Source organism: Chlamydotis macqueenii, chromosome 15, assembly GCF_036417535.1.
Source record: "Chlamydotis macqueenii isolate bChlMac1 chromosome 15, bChlMac1.mat, whole genome shotgun sequence".
In the NCBI taxonomy this organism is placed as follows: domain Eukaryota; kingdom Metazoa; phylum Chordata; class Aves; order Otidiformes; family Otididae; genus Chlamydotis; species Chlamydotis macqueenii.
Genome location: NC_141570.1, coordinates 4,408,324 through 4,426,009, shown reverse-complemented (window position 1 = coordinate 4,426,009; position 17,686 = coordinate 4,408,324). Strand labels below are relative to the sequence as shown.

Below are 17,686 nucleotides of genomic sequence, written 5' to 3'. Positions count from 1 at the left end.
CTCCTTTGGAAAGCTCCCAGCAAGCCTTTCTGTATGAAGTGGAATATATCTCTGCATACTCACAGAAGTCTTGCTGAGTGACACCAGTGTTTTACCAGCGTGTGAATCTGTTACGCTTCCGCAGCCATTTGACAGCGACTTCCCTGATGAGACAAGTAAAATCTTTTGAGAAAAGCATATTTTTAAAAATGTTGATCTAACATGGTTTTTCTTCATTCTTTCATTTTTCCTTCTTAGTTAGGGTTTGGGAGGATTTAGAGGAGGAAGTGGAAGAGAAGTGTCACCAAAATTAATTTCTGCCTTGTGTGTTTGGAAGCTTTTTCCTCTGACAAAGACCCAGTCTTGGAGTCAGCAAGGTCTAGATAAAGGAAATATATTTTATGAGTGAAAATATTTGAAATTAAACAGTGATACATCTGAGTTAAAGAGGAAATGGCCAAACCAGTGAAAACAAATGACCAGGACCAGTGGACTCCTGGTCAAGTCGCACCCATTTCTGAGGGTGGCCAGTGAAGCAATGGAAAGTGCTGGGAATGGGGGAGCTCTTAGGAGCAAAGTAATTTTATGGAGTTAAGACACGGAGGATCTAATTTTCTTCTAGAAGTCTCATTACCATGATTTTGTTACACATTATTTATGGGCTGTTATGATAGTCCTGGCAGGTCATAATTGGCTGAAACTGGAGAATTAGTCACATTTCTCATATTCAGAAGAATGATCTGTACGGTTACGCCAATGACTTCATTCCCGGAGATGCCATGTGCTGGATTAACCCTTTCTGGTTCTGAGCACCATGCAAAGGCCCTTGATATTGTTCAGGAGATACCAAAATGACTTTTCCTTACGTTGAAGCAGCTGTTTGGTCTGTAAGCGACTTGCTGTTTTCACAATGGTTTCCCATTTCCTTCCCCTTCCTCAAACTGGGAGGAAGTTTTTCCTAGCACTATTTTTCTATGTGGAAAATGCACTTTTTTTTTTTTCCTCTTCCCCTGAGGGTTTTTAACCCCTGGTAAGAGATAAGCAACAGTTTAAACTGAGGAAGGGCCTTATTAGCTGCGCTTCTAACTACGTCTTTCTGTGTACATAGCAAAACCCAAACATTTTTTCACAGATGATGAATCAGAAGGGAGCACTATAATTGTTTTATCTGCCTTTTGGGACAGAGCAAGCTGCTAGCTCTTGAATTAGAGCCTGGTGAATGTTGCTGTATCTTCCTGAAAAGTGAACAGCTTCAATTTGGGGATTTCCAGTGGTCAGGAATCCGCTGCACTGTTGGCTCACTGCTCCCAAACCCCTTAATTGCTGTTGTTGTTAAAGAATGGACGTGAACTCTTGAATAAATTTGTACTATGCGGGATTGTAACATTTGGATCATCTTGCAGTTTTGTCTGCTAGACTAAAGAGAAAAGCGTGCGGCCACAGGAGAAAATTAGACCATGATGTGGAAAATATTGCCTTGGCATGAAGGAAGCTAGGAGAAAGTTAAGGGGTGATTTGATCTGGTTTGCAGCTCTTCTAAAAACCTTTCCCATTTTACTAGTATCCGTCTTGGTTTGTGGGTGTCAGGACCACCACAATATACTGGGGTTAACTGCTGTGTGAAATTCAGGTCCACAAGAACCTCCCATCTGCTTTTTGATATTCCATGTTTATATGGTCAGGAATGGCTTAAGTCCTTTGGTCACAGCATCATGCTGGTGGCAGGACCAGCCCATGGGGCACAAGCTGTAGACTGCTCTGGGGTAGTTCTCCCAGCAGGCTAGATCCCACCAGAGGCAATGCGTACACCCCGTCCCTGGCTCTGGGAGGAGGCAAGGCTCAGCTACAAGCTGTGTCCAAACAACTTTTCCAGGAGCTGTGACCCTCCTGCGGTACTGTCACCACCTCAAGTTGCTCCTGCTGCTCTCTGTGATCCATCCTCTACCACTCCAGTGTGGAAGAGGGTTGGCCAGTGCCAAGCTGAAGGCAACTTCTGCATCAAACGAAGAAGCGGGAGTTATAGTGTTTGTAAAATACTGTACAAATGGGAGGGCTTGATCGCATTAAATGAAGGATCAGTTTCATTAAATTAAGTGGAAAGCAATGTACATGGATAATTTCAAGGGTTGAGGCTGAATATGGTTTTGAAATAGGAAGTGATCAGCTGCTATACACAACACAGAGCAGCTCTCAAACATTTTTAATGACAGTATTTGTACACACTTTAGTTTAATTAACACATGGCACAAGAGAGGTTTGGAAACTAGGATATAGTCTCACACCAGTCAGCTCAATTATAACACAGAAAATTTCAAGCATCAATGCACCAAGAGGAGAGTCACCCGTCCCTGCCCAGCAAGATCTGGCAATTTGAATTTCCATCACACCTTGTTTCTCTTGGATGCAACAGTAATTTCTTCTCTCCAGATGGAGAAGTCCCCTTAGAAGTGAGTGGATGATCAGCTTCTCATTTGGATTTATTTCTTGTTTTCTGCAATCAAAATTAAGGGGACTGCATATTGTCACTGCCCAGTGATCCACATTACATTTCTGACAGCTATGTTTATTAGTAAATACATGGTAATTGCTTCCAGAATTAACTAGAGCTTTTCTTCTGGGTCTATACATGAAGGAGAGATTTCCTGCGATGTGTGGTCCCTTTGTTAGTGCAGCACTCATTAGATGCCAGCTAATTGCTGCAGCCACGGCTGGGTTTTACGCCTCTGCAGGTGCAGTGTTGGTCCGGGGGACTAACTTCAGGAAAATCGGCTTCTCCGGTTTTAAGAATCCTATTGAACTCAGTTTGAGAGGGTTCTGCAACAAGAAGAGGAGAAAAACACACTTGCAGATAGAGAAATTAAATAAGTATAGACTAAAGTCGTAGTGCCTGACAGTATTAGAACCCACGGTGAGTAACCAGGCATCTGGCTCCTCACGTGAGAGTTTCAAAGAGTAATGTGCTCCTCACCGGAGTTTCTTTGCAGGTCTGGAAGGTGAAATGTTGCAATAGGATGGTGATGGCAACTTTCATAGTCAGGAGAGCAAATCGCATCCCAATGCAGTTCCTGGGACCAGCTCCAAAGGGCAGATATGTGTACGGGTCTATGGCGTCTTTGTTTTCCTTACTGAACCTGGATAATGACAAGGTTGGGAAAAAATGAAGGCAGAAAAAAAAGCTACATATCTGTATTACTTACCAGAAGATGTCTTGCTGGTGCCCTATAGAGACTTTTTTTTGGTTTTTTATTACGATATCTCAACGTACCAGAGCAATTGAGAGCTGTGTCAGAGCCCTCATCCAGGATGGGGTGGGATCCCACTGCAGCGTTTAGTTTAATTCTGTCCATCCAGAGCAGAAGTTAGGAGCAACGCAAAAATCTACATGCTCTCCTAAAATGATATTTCCTATCTGTTGTATTTAGTGAGAGAAAAACCAGGGGTTGTCTGTTAGGAGCAGCCTATGGCTTCAGTCTTGCTGGGAATGAGAGGCTGACACCAATTATGAAAATAACCACCTGGGGAAAAGCTATCGCTTCCTTGAAAGCAAAGAAGGAAGGCAACTCTGCAAGGATCAACTCTGGTGTATTTTGTAGCAAAGCCTGTGTGATTGAAACAGGTTCAGCGATGATGATTATACAGAAAGATGGCTAGCAATTCCAAAACTGTCACCATCTACCCAGCAAGCCTAAGAACTGTGTACAAGATGTCGTGAGGTATCAATGTTATTCTCCCAATAAGATTACTTTGTTTGAAACTCTGCTTTAAGCGCAAAGCTCCTTTTCTTCTTAAAATAACATTCTCATGAGCCTGCAATTTCTCATCAGTATTCTTTGTAAAAAGATAGGAAGCATACCACTAGGAAGCTAATCAGAGATTAATACTTAATTGCTATGTGAAGAAAAAGCAGCGTGATATTTCTTCTCTTTCATTATGCTTTTTGTACCTTTCTGGTCTGAACTCTTCTGGGTTTGGCCAGTACTCAGGGTTGTGGTGCAGGGTATAGGTTGGGATGATTACAAGGGTTCCTTTGGGAATGGTCACTCCATTTATTTCTACGTCTTTCTTGCTGACTCTCTCAAGCCGTCCTCCAAGGGGGAAGAGCCGCAGAGTTTCATTCAGTGCCATGTCAAGATATTCCAGCTGCATCAGTGCTTCGTATGTGAGAGGAGCCTGTAGGATGGCAAGAGAATGGTGACCAGGTATGTTGGCATGAGATTGGATTGTCCCAAAATGACTGCTAAGACCAGAGCATCCCAAATCCCTGCTGCCTCAGCTATGACTCAGACTCAGTGAAGAACAAAACTCAAGGTAGAAATTGTGTCATTGGGTTTGCTTTCCATCCCTCAGTGACGGAAATGCCTGGAAAATCCACATCTGCTTGTGCATGGGTGCAGAGTATGGCAAATGGGTTTGTACAGTGAGGTGACCTCTACAGTTTTAGCTGCCAAAATAAAATCACTACAAGGCTGAGTTGTCTCAGAGCATGTGTCTCTTAGAGCTGCTGGAAGATCTCAGGAGGAAAGTGTTTAGGAGTTAAAGATTTCTCATTGTCTTGACTGAAGGAGGACAGCAAGGTCACGGCGAGTCTTTACCATCACTCAAGGTCCCTTACCTTGTTGGGTAAAACAGTGTCAATTTCGTCCACCAGTTTTTGTTGCACATCAGGATGCATGGCAATTTCATATGCTAGGTAGCAAAGTACATTGCTGGTGGGCTCGTAGCCAGCAAAAATAAAGATGAATGCTTGTGACAGGATCTCTATGTCAGACAGGGCTGTGAGGAGAGAGGACACAGGGAGATGAGCACAACTGGTGTTGGCTGATGGTCTTGGCAAGGAGCAGGTTGCAACAGGTGGGGTTCAGGCAGGTTTGTGGCAGTTTTCTGGTAACATGTTTATAGCTACTCTGCTCTCTGTCTGGGAAAAGTCATGGAGGACCCAGGTGACTTTGCAGGTATAAGTGACTGACACAACAGTCCTAGTCCCTGGCAAAGGATCTGGGGGATTTTCCTCAGCCCCAGTGCTGGCAACAAGGGACAGAGACTTCTGCTGGAGCTGGTCAGTGGAGATGGTGGTGACCCACTGAGCCTTTCTCTGGGAAGCAGCTCCCCATATTCTCCTTGCTCCCACAGCCCCTGTTCCCATGACAAATATTTGGATGTCGTTACCTTTATATGAGTTATTTTCTTCATTACTCCCTTGACTGGTTGAGTTCCGGGATTCGAGCATCAGCTGCAGAAAATCTACTCTGCCCTGAGAAGAAAAGCAGGAGAGTTTTGTTGGTGACAGGTCCCTCAGGGTGGGCTCAGATCAGCAAATTTCATAGTCTAACCACAATTTTCAAACTGAAAGCACCCCCAAAATGCACGACTTCCTTGTTGTAAAACATGCTTGCATTTTATTTTGGAAACCTGCCTGTTCTTTTCATGAAGCTATTGGGTAGGAGAGCAGTGTTGATGGGAAAGCAGTGTCTTGAATGAATTTCAGAAAAGGGATCCCTACTCTAAAATGGAGATTTTTGCCAGGAAGCAGCTTCAATTCTGGAAAAGTGAGAGGAGAAGGTGCAACTCTGAAAGGTGATATTGCTGCTCTTGTGCTGCTTACTCTGCTCTCTTGTCCTCTGCCTAATCATCTTCAGGAAATCTCTTATTTTGACTTTAACAGGTTTTGCAAACTCAAGCTTAATGCAATTCTACCAAGTCTTGATCTGGATTTAGCTTCAGATCATGGATGTACAAAGTCCACTTGCCTCTCTGCCAGGACTAGTCAGGTTAGGCTTTTCTGACAGCATTAAAATAATGTGTTTACATTTAAATAGATTCAGGGGTTTGTTGATGCATTGTACTTTGGCTTCACCTTTGGTATCATGACCCTAATTATATTTCATTTAAGTTTATTTTCTGCCATAATTACTAGCAAATTCATGGTTGCTTACCTTGTGAGTCTCCTTCTCACGATCCTGCTTAATTTTGGAGATGGATCTCATGAAAAAATCTACAGCATCATTAGGGAAGATGCTTACATTCATCTTGGCCATAAGAGGAATAAGGAATGGACATGCAACTGAAAAACAAATTGAGAATAAAATCGCACACTATAAAGAAACTCCATCTTGTGTAAGACAGCTATGGCTGTTACTGAGGAAGTAATGACGTTACCAAGAAATTATTTTCCTCTCTTGATTTTTTTTTTTTTTTTTTACCTGGGCAAAGCCTGGGCTTTGCCTTTTTTCCTCTTTCTTGGGACAGTTTGTCTTGACACAAACCTCTCCCAGGTTCCTGGCAACTGAGAGCAACTGAGCTAGGTATAATCTTTGCTTTGAGAGATAACCAAACTATATGCCACCTTCTTTTTCTAAGGCACTACTTTCTAGGGACAGGCTACTTCTGTGCATTGTACAGCACTATGACAGAAATGTGGCTCAGAAGAGGAGTATTGCAAATTCTGAATCCTTTTTTAGGCTGAAGTATTCACTGCCATGCTATGCTCATGCAAACGTTTTCCAAGATCCCTTCAGAGCACTTCCTTCATTACAGAGACTGGATATTGAGCTTCTGTATAGATTCCTGAAATCTACAGCACCAGAACCTCCTCTATGCACAGATCACAACTTTCCCTGTGTTTTAGTAAGGTATCTAATCTTGATTTTAGGTTGCAAGTGATTTAAGGTCCATCACCATCACTGTAAGCTATTGCACTGCTAGGAAATTGCAGCTAATTACAGTCCCCACTCAATGCTCTCTTCCAGAAAATGCATTTCAGATAGCAGCACCCTCCTCATCCTCACAGCTGAGCTTGCTTTTCAACCCTCAAATCATTTTCCAGCATTTATATGAACATCCCAGCCAATATCCAAATGTTTCTTGCATTGTGGATGCCAAAGGTGGAGGAAATTTTCACCCATGTCCTTCCCAGAGTTTTAGCATGAAGCTAGCAATGATAAAACAATGAGACAAGAGCCATTAGGACTTCCATCCTAGCTAGTGAAGGCATCTAAGCAATAGTTGATTGGTCAATGTATAGGATGCACCAGTCTCTGATAAGCTTGCCAAAGTCATGCTTTGGTAGTACTCTGACACCTGAATGAAGTTTTCAACAAAAAAAAGTCATTTACACGCCACGAGGAAGACGAGGTTAAAGAAGTCAAACTTGACCAACTTCTGCATCTCTTTGACAAAGGGGTCTTTGGGGTTGTTCATGGAGTCAATGTTCACACCAAACGAGGTGCTGGTGACAACATCCATGCTGTAGCTTCCAAGGATGCTGAGAAAAGATGGAAAAAGATACTGTGGTTAAATATTTGCACCAAGTGAATATATTTTTTTCTTAATGCCTATGTGACATTTAAATATAAATTCTCATAAGACCTCCTGCCCTGGTTTTGAAAAGGAAATTGGATATATGGTAACTGAAAAGCACTTATAGTGAAAGGGATAGATTCTGAGAGCCTTGGTTTCAAGCCTGCATGGGTTTTGAGATTGGACAGCTTTCCTGAGGGTTTTAAAACAGCATGTAGCTACACAAGCAGGTTAGTACAAGGAGAGCATGAGGCTCTGAAGCATTTTATCTTCTTGGGGAGGGGTGGTAACACACCCTGCTTCCAACGTGCCATGAAAATTGTCTTGTTCAACCCAGCACAGGTACCTATAATGGTACAAATGGTTCAAATCCTCTCCTTATGGGGTTTTTGGTAGGGAGATCTCTGCTGGCATGTGATTACTGGTGTGCAGCTGCTCTTTCTCCTCTCTGCTTTGAAATTAGGGGTAAAATACACAGGTTTCAGAGCCCACGTGGAAGGCATAGATGAGGATGACAAACCCAGGCCCACACTGTGGCCTCTCTCCCCACTCCCCTCAGCAACAGGGGCAAGTGATGGATGAGCGTCCCACAGTGCCACATGTGGGGCTGGGAGGCCAGCAAACCCAGTATCCTGTGGTATAAGAAGGTGATGTCCAGAGATCCTGAGAACAGGTGGGGAAAACTGGATTCACAAAGCATGCTGGAGCATTTTCCCCTTCTCCTCCTTCCCTTTAGAAGTCTTCTCTAAGTCTCTGCCACTAGGAAGTCTCACTAACATTCCAACTTAAATTTTCCCTTTCAAATTTCCAGCCAGGCTTTCAGCTAGCCCCATTCCTCCTTTCAGAGGTCTGGTTTGTCCAGCAAGCCATCTGTGTTGCCAGTAATGAAGGAACCATAGCATTTGCTACCAAGATTTGCCGTTTAGCCTGCTGTTCTTAGCAGCTACTTACTCCTTTATAGGTAGAACGTTGTCTTTTTCCACTTGCTTTTGAACATTTCGCATCAAAGCTTCCCCATAGTGCTTCATTATAGGGAACATCTGTAACACAAACCAGAGATGGTCACTTAAGTTGTAGTACATTTTACTCCTTTAAGACAGGCTTATGAAGACTACAGGGAGTTTAATGAATATTTATAAATAAGATCTTTCTGTTAAGTTTTTATTTTAAGCCTTTTTTTTGTTTTAAATTAGGCATAAATTAAAGAGGTGAACTTAATTGCCAGTCTCTGACTAAAGAAATCAGACTTATGACAATCTCAGCCTGGAATCACTGTCTCCTGACTTTCTGACGTAGTTTGTACCAGTTCCTCTGTGTTTTACCTCCTTTAGTTTGCCACTGGTGAAGGTTGGAGAGAGCACAGTACGAATCCTTTTCCACTGCTCATCTTCAGCTAACGAGACGGCGTTTCGCAGCACCCCTGCTAGCTCAAAATGCTGGAGGGGAAAAGAGCAAGGTGTTAACCCCAGAAAAGATAGTGGTTTCCCTGCAAGGATGGCAATGTAGCATGCAAGCCCCTGCCCAGGCCGCAGGCTAAGGCCTTACAAACAGCCTCTCTCGAGATGCACATACAGCAATAATCCCCTTTCCTGCAGCAAGCCCACTGTGAGATGCCATTTCCACATCCAGAACGAGCAACCCAACAAGCCCGACACCCATATGTATGTGTGGACCCAACCCAACCATGCCGCGCAGAGCTGGCACCCCAGCTGCTGGACCCTTGCAGATCCCTATATGTGTGTATATATATATATATAAAATATAGGTGTGAGAGCAGAATTTGTCTGCAGGTGAGCAGGTTCCTCTGCCAGCCCGGGTATGCAGTGCCCAGGCTGTAAGGCAGGGGAACAGTGACATACAGTGGCCGTTTACAGCAATCCCTATAGTGCACTCACTCCTCCCCTCCGGGAAGCCCTGCCGCATGCTTGGTACGCCTGTCTCCTCCTGTACTTTGTTTTTTGGACTCTGTGGTACACCACGATGCTTCTGCTCTTACCCTCCGGTTGGTAAAGGTGGAGTAGCAGTCTTTAACCAGCACAGATTTAATGATTTGGGTGTCCAAGACAACTACCGCAGGTTGCCTGCCATCGTAAATCCTGTGGGAGGGAGAAGAGGAAGCAGATAACAATGCCGATAGGTGAAGTGCAAGGCATGCTGATGCTCACGAAACAAAATGTGTTAAACCAATGCTCCTCCACCACCCGTCTTGCTGTTCTGCAAATGTCTAAGTACAGAAATGTAGAAGGTAGAGATGGAAAAGGACTCCCAGGCCTTCTCCCGTCTGGTTTTGTAAATGATAAAGGGGGCTAAACACCTTCCAGATTCACTGCGAAGTGAGCGGGGCTCAGTCCCTCGAAGGACCAGATACTAAATGAAGCAGGTGTCTTCACTTTCTCCCTTGACTCTGTGGTTTTCCAGGCACTCACACACATTACAGTATTAGAAGGTAACTTGTTCAACCCCTTTCAGGCTCTTGAATTGGGTGTCTGGAGGCTTGTGCTGACAGCACTGAAATATCCTTGGAGATAAAACTCGATCCTTGTTTTTGTCTTTTTAAGCTGCCAGTTCTGAACGCTTTCTTGGAACAGATGTAGATCAAGCAGGCTGATGCACTTTCCCCATTTATGTAAAGATAGCTTTTCTAGACTCCATTTTTTAAAGTTTCTACAGGGACCAACGGATGCGTTACAGAGGATACGACAGGTTGTAGCCCAGGTGATAACAGCAGTGCTGAAAGCCTTAGATGTCCAGAGCAGAATAGCAGCTGCTCTAGCTCCCACCGCAGCAGGTGAGGATCAGCAACGTGAGGAAGCGGGCAGACTTTGGACCTGTTTCTTGACTCAGTATTGGGAGTTCACTCACATTCCTCTGTTGTTGGTAAACCAGAGGAACTCGATCCCCTGGTTCTGGATTCTCCCTTAACAGCAGTTTTGCTGCTGATTTTGTTAGCAGTAGGTGAGGGCCTTTTGTTATCGGCTTTAAAAAAGCTTTCATAGTATAGGTCAAAGCAATTTCCATACGGCATGACAGCGGCACAGCCCTGCAATCATCAGGCACTAATGTAGGCCACCAAGGGCACCCTATCATTGCTGTACATGTGCTGGGACCATCAGGGGTGCAGGCAGAGAAAAGGGAGCTTTCCTAATGATTTTTTCTCTCCCCTTTGTATGGATTCTAGTTTTACCTTACAGAGAGATCAGTGGTTCATACTCACCCCCAGACTTTCCCATATTTCTGGAAACATTCGTTGTCAAAATCCAAGAAACCCTGGGAGAGCAATTTTAAAATTATCTCAGAGAGCATGCAGCAGAAGGGATAATGTTGGAGATGCTGGGTTAGGAGGAATATCTGTAAACTGATATTCAGAGATGGCTTCTGAGTTCTCCTCCTCTCCGAAAACATCATGAAGGGCAGAGTTAATGTATATCATGCTTGTGAAAGAGCTGTTTGCCTGGACCTTGGCAAAGTGCAGCTGTAAATCAGCCACCCACAAGTGCTTGTTTGGAGATGCTGTAAAGGCAGGACCTCACAGTCTGTGTTACCAGAGCCCTTATCCCACATTGGCCTTCGCACATGCTGTGCATTAAAGCAGAGCTTGGCATTTGGAGATAACTTATCATCACCATGTATCTGTTTAGCTACAGCTGTGCGAGCAAAGGCAGATAATTCTGGGGCCAGGGAGGCTTCAATCACTTACTTTGCGATATTCCAGGGATGTCCCAAAGAAAGGCAGAGGTCTTGGCCCTGGAATACCTAACTTCTTGAAGAAACCAAATGGCCAGATCCCATATCTGTGGAATAGAAAAGATGAGTGCTACATCACCATGGCATTGGGGCTGTGAGCTCTCCTAAACCCCGAGACAGCAGTAAGGTCCCTTTGGCTCTAAGTAGTAGAGGAGGTTGGTCCAGGAGCTGGAAGAAAAGTGGCCCAAAGAAAATTGCCCTGTAAAAAAAATACTTAATAAACATGGTAAGGCTCAGTGTTGGCACACAGACCTTCAGAGAATCGCTTTGATGTAAAAGCAGCTATCTCCTAAAGGCATAGGTGCTCTGGTGGAAGCAGGACCTTGAAGCCGTTAGCAAAAGTCAGAAGAGGAGCTCATTGCCAACCAAAGAAGAGGCAGAAAAGGGAGCTGAAAGAAGGAACACCAAGCTTACATATTTTTATTGAAAAGAAATCAAAGCAGTGCCAGAAGTGATGTCCCAAACAGGGCTTTTGTCAAGCCGCACTTTAATTTCATTTATTGTTCTCCCTCCCCTTAGCTCGGCATTAGCTCAGTGGTGCATCAGGAAGTCTTGTCTTGAAGGTTTTCTCTTTAGATTTTATTGACAGCTTTGCAGATTTCTCTCCTCTGAAGCACCCTTTTTGGCAGCTGTAAAGTTATTACTTCTACCTCGGGGCCTTCTGTTTCTCAACAAGGGCCTGGGCTGCAGCTCTTTGAAGCTTGTCTTTGGCTGTGTTGAAAGAACTCCTCAAAATATTTGTTTTCAGTTAGTAGCTGCAGCTTCCCAAGTGAACAGTTTGCTGCAGAAGGGATGTAAAGCCGCAAAGGTTTGGCAGAGGGATGTTATCAGAGATCTTTTGGGCCATGTGGCAGCAGCCACTCAGCCAGCATCTTGGGGATGCTGTCCTGAAAAGCCAGACTGTAGGCTGAGACTTCTGGGATGTTTCCCTTGCACTTAGTAATACTTTTCTAAATCTGGGGGACCCCAAACGAGATCAATCCCCCCAGCACAGGTTCTGTCAGAGCACAACAGTGGAACTCATCTTATGGTCCAAACTGAGCCGGCAAAAATGAGAGAACGGGGTGTTTGCAGGTGCAGAGATGTTTCACAGAACTCAATTTGTCAATATTTGACCTTTTCTGTCAAAGATTAATTCAGTACTAGGTAGAAAATATTTGTGGATTCTCTTTTGTAATGTTTACAGGCAGCCAGGGTTGCAGGAGGACCAGGACATGCCAGGTTGGGCTGGTTATGAAGCCTGGAAATGCTATAGGAGCATAGGCTGGGCTTAATCCCTTTGAAATGTGGCCAGGAAAACACAATCTAATGCTCTTACGACTCGAACGTGAACATGGTTTTCTGCAGGCTGAGAAGGACCATTCAGCTGAAAGCCACAGAATAATCATTATTTCTTCTCACTATGGACGTGAACCAGAAATGCCTGATATTCCTTCATGTGTGAACTGGAACAGCATTACCCCAGATGGACAAGAAGCATCTGAACAACCCCCATGTGCTAATGGGCAGTGAAATTTCTATTTTAGCTCAGATATCAGTGCACAAAGATCTGGGCTTTGTCCCTTTTGCTGTAATGAAATTGCAAGTGGCTGCAGAAGGTGGGAGGGTGACAACCAGTAGCCTTAGATGGCCCCAGAGTTATTAAAATATGAGAGTTTAAGTCAGTAGTGAGGGTGGGGTTTTCAGTTTTGTTGGTTTTGGGTTTGGTTTTTTTTTTCCCAAGAGTCTGCTCCAAACAGGCTTTTGAGTGATCCAAATCACAGGAAAGGGTTCAGAAAACCAGGGCTAAAAGTTTCAGAGCTTACTGAACTGCTGCGGTTGAAGCACTGCCAGGGCGGACAAATGGATTGTGCTTGTGTGCACCGCATTAATCATTAAGGTTTATGGCTAGGCGCATCCTGTCTCTTGCCTAAGGGCTTGTCAACACTACAAAGTTTGTCAGTCCAGCCTCGGTGGCAGGGCTGCCAGCGGAGATGCTGTGTGTCCCAGCAGAAGGGGGTTTTCAGCCAGCCCTGCTACACTGCAGCGCCAAACAGCATCAGCAAAGCGGACAAAAGCATTTTCTCGCTAGCACAGCTCCTCTGAAGCAGCAGGGTACACTTCTGCCTGATGGAGTTTGTCCGAAAAGCCAGGAGCAGATAGCTGACCTTGCTCTGGGCTTCATTTCTTTCCCCAGCAAGGGTGGGCTGTGGGGATGGGCATAGGATGCTGTCACTGCAGACATATGGCAAATCTAACTTCTGCAAAGTGTTCCTCCCAGTCCAGGTGCCCATGCAGGGAGCATCTTACCTGGGTAGTACAGCAGGAGTTGGGAAGAGTGAGAACAGATCCTATAAATGCTCTTTTTCTGGTGCCTTTCTGCTGCTGTCCACCTTTGTGGGTCACGCAGCAGGGTCATCTGCTGCCTGCTCCTCCCCATGAGGCAACATCAGGCAGGGAGGCACAGCCTTCCTTAGACTGTATTTCTGTAGAAAACAACCTAACGAATCACGATCCTCGCTGAAGCCAGCACCTTGCTGGTAATGAATGCCTGGCACCATTATTAGTCAATTATTGCTTTGACGCTCAGCAGCAAGATCGTGACAGTGCACAGGAGCACTTCAAAGCCTGGAGCAAGATCGCACATCTCTGTGGACTTTAGACTCCTCTGCTTCTTCCCAGAGCCTCCTTAGAGGCTGGGAATCTGGAAATCACACCTACCTGTTTGCTCTTTGACAGGTTAATTGCATGAAAATAAAAACATCGAGAAAGTGGCATGAGCAAAGAACCAATAAAGAATATTTTACTCACGCTAACACGAGGGCTAGGAAAATAAGCAAAAGGGCCCAGGTCTCTGTAGAGAAGGAGGGAAGAAGGTTCATTTTGGTTCTTCTCTGGTTGGCTTTGGGTTCTGTCTTGATGTGTTTGTCCTGGGTCTGTGTGAAATAGGAGTGTCTTGCAGCGTGCACTCTTTTCTGTCCAATCATATGATTTAAGGGCTGTCCTTCTGTCACGAAGGAGGAGTGGCAGGCAAAGGTAGCAAAGTATGATAATCTGAAAAACACAATTCATGTCATAGATAAATGTCTGACTGAACTGTCTAAGGTTCAAATTATTCTATGCATGTGCTGCCAGGCATTTCAGCTAGTTTCTCTGTTGTAATAGTAATAACTGACTTTTTACTGAGTAATGCTCCTGGGCTCCTACACCAAAATAAATAAAATCAAGTTACAATGAAAAGGTAAATCCCAAAGCAGGTGTCAGAGCTGGTTTACAAAAGGGAAAGAGAAGTGAAAAGGTTATTCATATACTGTATGACAAGATCTTTTCCGGCAACTGAATTAACTTTGGCAGTATTTAAGATTTGGTTTAAACTATCTTTCTTTCCGTGTTGTGAAGAGCAAGCACTGCTTGCTTCTGCCTGGGGTGGGTCAGAAGCAGCTTCTAAAACAGGCAGGAATTTGCCCTCTATAAAAGCTTTAGAAGTCCACCTTCTCCGCTGGCTTGTGGCCAGGCATTTTGTAAGAGAAATACTGTCGTTCCACAACAGTGAGCAGTTAAATCACCATCATCTCCAAAACACCAGCTCATGGCTCGGGAATAAAAACAGCACCCACCCTTCTGCAGCAGCTGGCAAAAAGACACAACCAAAGGGAAAATACAAATTTTGTAATGGTTCTCCTGTAAGGATGGTGCAGAAAAGTCATAGCATCCTGAAGGTATGGACGTGGCAAGAGAAGATTACGATAGTGGAGAAAACGGGGTGTTTGCATGGTGTTTGTTGGTGGCCATGACATCAGGGCAGGAGGCTGTACGGTTTGCACAGATGCGTACTGCAGCATCTGTAGGGCTTCGTTCAGAACTCTAAAATGAGCAATTCCCTTCCTATTGGCGGGGCTGCCATCGTGAAGAGGAAGTTTGCTGATTGCACTGGGTGCAAATAACTGGGTGTTATAAGCATTTGGTGCACCAAATGCCTTGTGTCTCTGAGGATATTGCTGTGACTGATGCTGAGTTGACTGATAAGTGGATCTTGGTCCACAGGGTGATAGGAGGCACATTCTGAGAGTCATCACCTGACTTATCTCAGTAGTGTTTGTATCTCATTTCACGTTTGCCTGGCCTTTGCTCTGACCTTCAGAGACAACTCAGTTGCAGATTATTTTGTAACGAACACAGTCTATTTTAGTTTGACATGAATGGGCAAGTTCATGACATAGTTATACAAGCTTGTGTCAGGTCCTTCCTTGCTTGACTCAGAGATGTTGAAAGAGCTTGTGCTTAAATAGGTACTTTTCATTCAGAAGCTTGTCGCAGCAGCGATTGTGTTTCCAGAGTTCCCCTTTGCGCATTTTTACATACCCTTGAAATCTGAACTTGCTGAGCACCAAATGTTCCTGACTTACTGTCCTGGGAAACAGGATCATACAGTTTATTTAAATGATTAATCCATGCTAGAGGAAAATCAATGACTCAGGGACAAACGGCCAATTTTGACATCACGTGTAAATCCAGCTCAGAGCTGGGTTTATTCCCTAAGTTGCTCTATACTAGAAGTGTAAACCTCCAACTCTAGGCTGTGGTGCCCCCTAAACTGCTAAGGGGTAAGGCAAGCCAGTTGGAAGGTGGCTTGGGCATCTTCAGAGGGGAGCCCAGGGAAGACTTTTCCTCCTGCCCTCTGTTTCTGGGAGGGAGGAGAAGCATCAGCTGTGTGGCATCATCTTCAGCCAAAGCTGAACCTTACCTGAAGGATATGGTGGGAAGGAGGAGAACTGCAGTCCTGAGCCCCAGCTTACCCTCTGTCCTGGCAGCTGAGGTCTCTGCCTGCCTGGATGCAGCTGCACCGAGCCATCACAACTGTCCCTTCCTCCATCCAAGTTCTTCAGATGTGTCTTATTCCTTACCACTATGGGCTTTTGGGCCTGTCCTCTGCTTCTCCTGGATGTTTTGAAGCTTGCTGTGTCCCGTCAAGGGTTTTGGTGAGCACCATGGGTGTCTGGAGCAGGGGCACAAGAAGGTGCGAGCGCAGATGGAGATGTGGTTACGCCTGTGGGACTACCCTGCTAGTGACTCAGCTAGCATCATTTGGGGGTGACCATGTCACACACGACATGCAGTGCACGGTGGACATGCAATGCTCACCCTCGTCAGTTAGGCCGCTGCACTGTATGGTAACTCCGGTGCTGCCACCATGCATAGCCACACACTGAGTGCGAGAAGGTTAAAAAGCCAAAGTCTGAAGCAAATTCAGAAGAGAACTGAGCTGCTTTTCCACTTCTAATGCCCCTAAGTAGCTCGGATTAATGGCTTTCAGGAAAGTAAAATAACACCACATTGTTATTTGTGGTGTAGTAAAAGGAGTGCTCCTAATCCAGGTTGTGAACAAGGTGTGATGAGCAGGAGGGATTTCTTGTACAATAATGACTGGGGGCTGGGCAGTAAAATGGAAGAACGTGTATTTCTTCCACAAGCTGTGAAACCAAATGATGTAGGGTAAGAAAAACACCATAGAACAGCAATTACGACTGAGGCACAGGTGCGGAGAAGAAAGAGCAGTTCAGAAGAGAAAGAGCTATTGGGGAAAAAGAAAAAGCCACAGTGGGTAACACTTTGTGTTCATGATGAAAAGAACTGCACGGGAATAAGGAGGGCCAGGCTGGATAAGCCTGAATCTTTAGGTCTAACTCACTTTTGAGTGTGATCATGAAAGATGTTCTCCTGGGATTCTTCGGGGAATTTGCTTTAGATTCCCAGGGCTGGACCGGTTGTGGTAGAGAGTCTGCAGTGCTGCTTGGGATATAAATATTGCTGGGGAGTTATATCATTACGGAGTACTTTAAACTCTCTAGATATAGATCATAAAAAATGCTACTAATCATGCAGAGCTCAGATAAACTCTGTATGGGAGATGGTAGATTTCCGCACTGGAGAAACACCAAACTGGCAAACAGCAGAACTCATTTAGCTTCGGTGTTGATAAGTAATGTAAGATATTCCAGAAAAACAGATAGGAGCAAGATTACCTTGGGCTGAACAAAATGTATTCCTTTAGTTTAATGTAAGCGGAAGTATAAACAAAAATAAGCTTATAATTGAGGCGCTCTTTTTCAAGAGGGCAAATTAATGAAACGAACCAGTGGAAGATCTCAGGACCTTTACAGCAGATTGTGCCTCGCTTCCTTTTCGAGTCAACGGTGCTAACGTTATCAGCCAGTTGTACACCAGGAGACCTGCAGGAATGGACTTTACACCTAACTGGCTGAACAGCTACATCAAAAAGGATGCTTGGAATAAACCAACCAGATAGGAGGTGGAGGAAAAAAAACCTCCATGACTTTGTAGCTCAAGGTATACTACTCTATGTTCTTCCCATAAGATCTCCTGGGATGGGAGCTTGTTTCTGTGCCCAACTGGGAGCAGCCCAGTGGTTGAACATACCAGCTCACTGGGGTCCAGTTAGGGGGGTCCACCCCTCTGGAGACATGCCCCTAAAAACCTTCGTTTAGTCTAGCTAAATGGCAGCTGGGCTGGAAGGTGGTTGCTGCGAGATAAATGCCAGGTAGAAGAACTATTCAATCAAATTATGATGTTGGCTAAGGGACAACTGGGTATAACCCAGCCACAGATAAGTGCTAGGCTGGAAATGAGCACAGTCCTGGCCTGGAAAGCTCAGGAGTCTTCCCGTCAT

At 44.7% G+C, this 17,686-nt stretch overlaps 1 protein-coding gene across 1 annotated transcript; it reads right to left on the bottom strand.

The window, feature by feature from the left end:
- Positions 1-2,162: 2,162 nt before the first annotated feature.
- LOC104482323 (cytochrome P450 3A9) lies at positions 2,163-13,948 on the bottom strand. The gene is made up of 13 exons (XM_010123788.2): positions 13,810-13,948; positions 10,973-11,066; positions 10,490-10,542; positions 9,272-9,371; positions 8,598-8,711; positions 8,227-8,315; positions 7,092-7,240; positions 5,913-6,040; positions 5,146-5,230; positions 4,592-4,752; positions 3,923-4,149; positions 2,948-3,110; positions 2,163-2,793 (listed from the first exon to the last, which is right to left on the bottom strand). The coding sequence occupies exons 1-13, from the start codon at positions 13,878-13,880 to the stop codon at positions 2,695-2,697; spliced, it is 1,533 nt and encodes a 510-aa protein (XP_010122090.1). The 5' UTR covers positions 13,881-13,948; the 3' UTR covers positions 2,163-2,694.
- Between the last annotated feature and the right edge of the window lie 3,738 nt (positions 13,949-17,686).

Coding starts and splice junctions, on each gene's coding strand:
- LOC104482323 (XM_010123788.2), bottom strand. CDS start 13,880: ATGAACCTTCTTCCCTCCTTCTCTACAGAGACCTGGGCCCTTTTGCTT. Junction 7,241..8,226: donor AACGTTCTACCTATAAAGGA/GTAAGTAGCTGC, acceptor ATCTTTTCTCAG/CATCCTTGGAAGCTACAGCA. Junction 4,150..4,591: donor ACACTGTTTTACCCAACAAG/GTAAGGGACCTT, acceptor GCCATCCTACAG/GCTCCTCTCACATACGAAGC.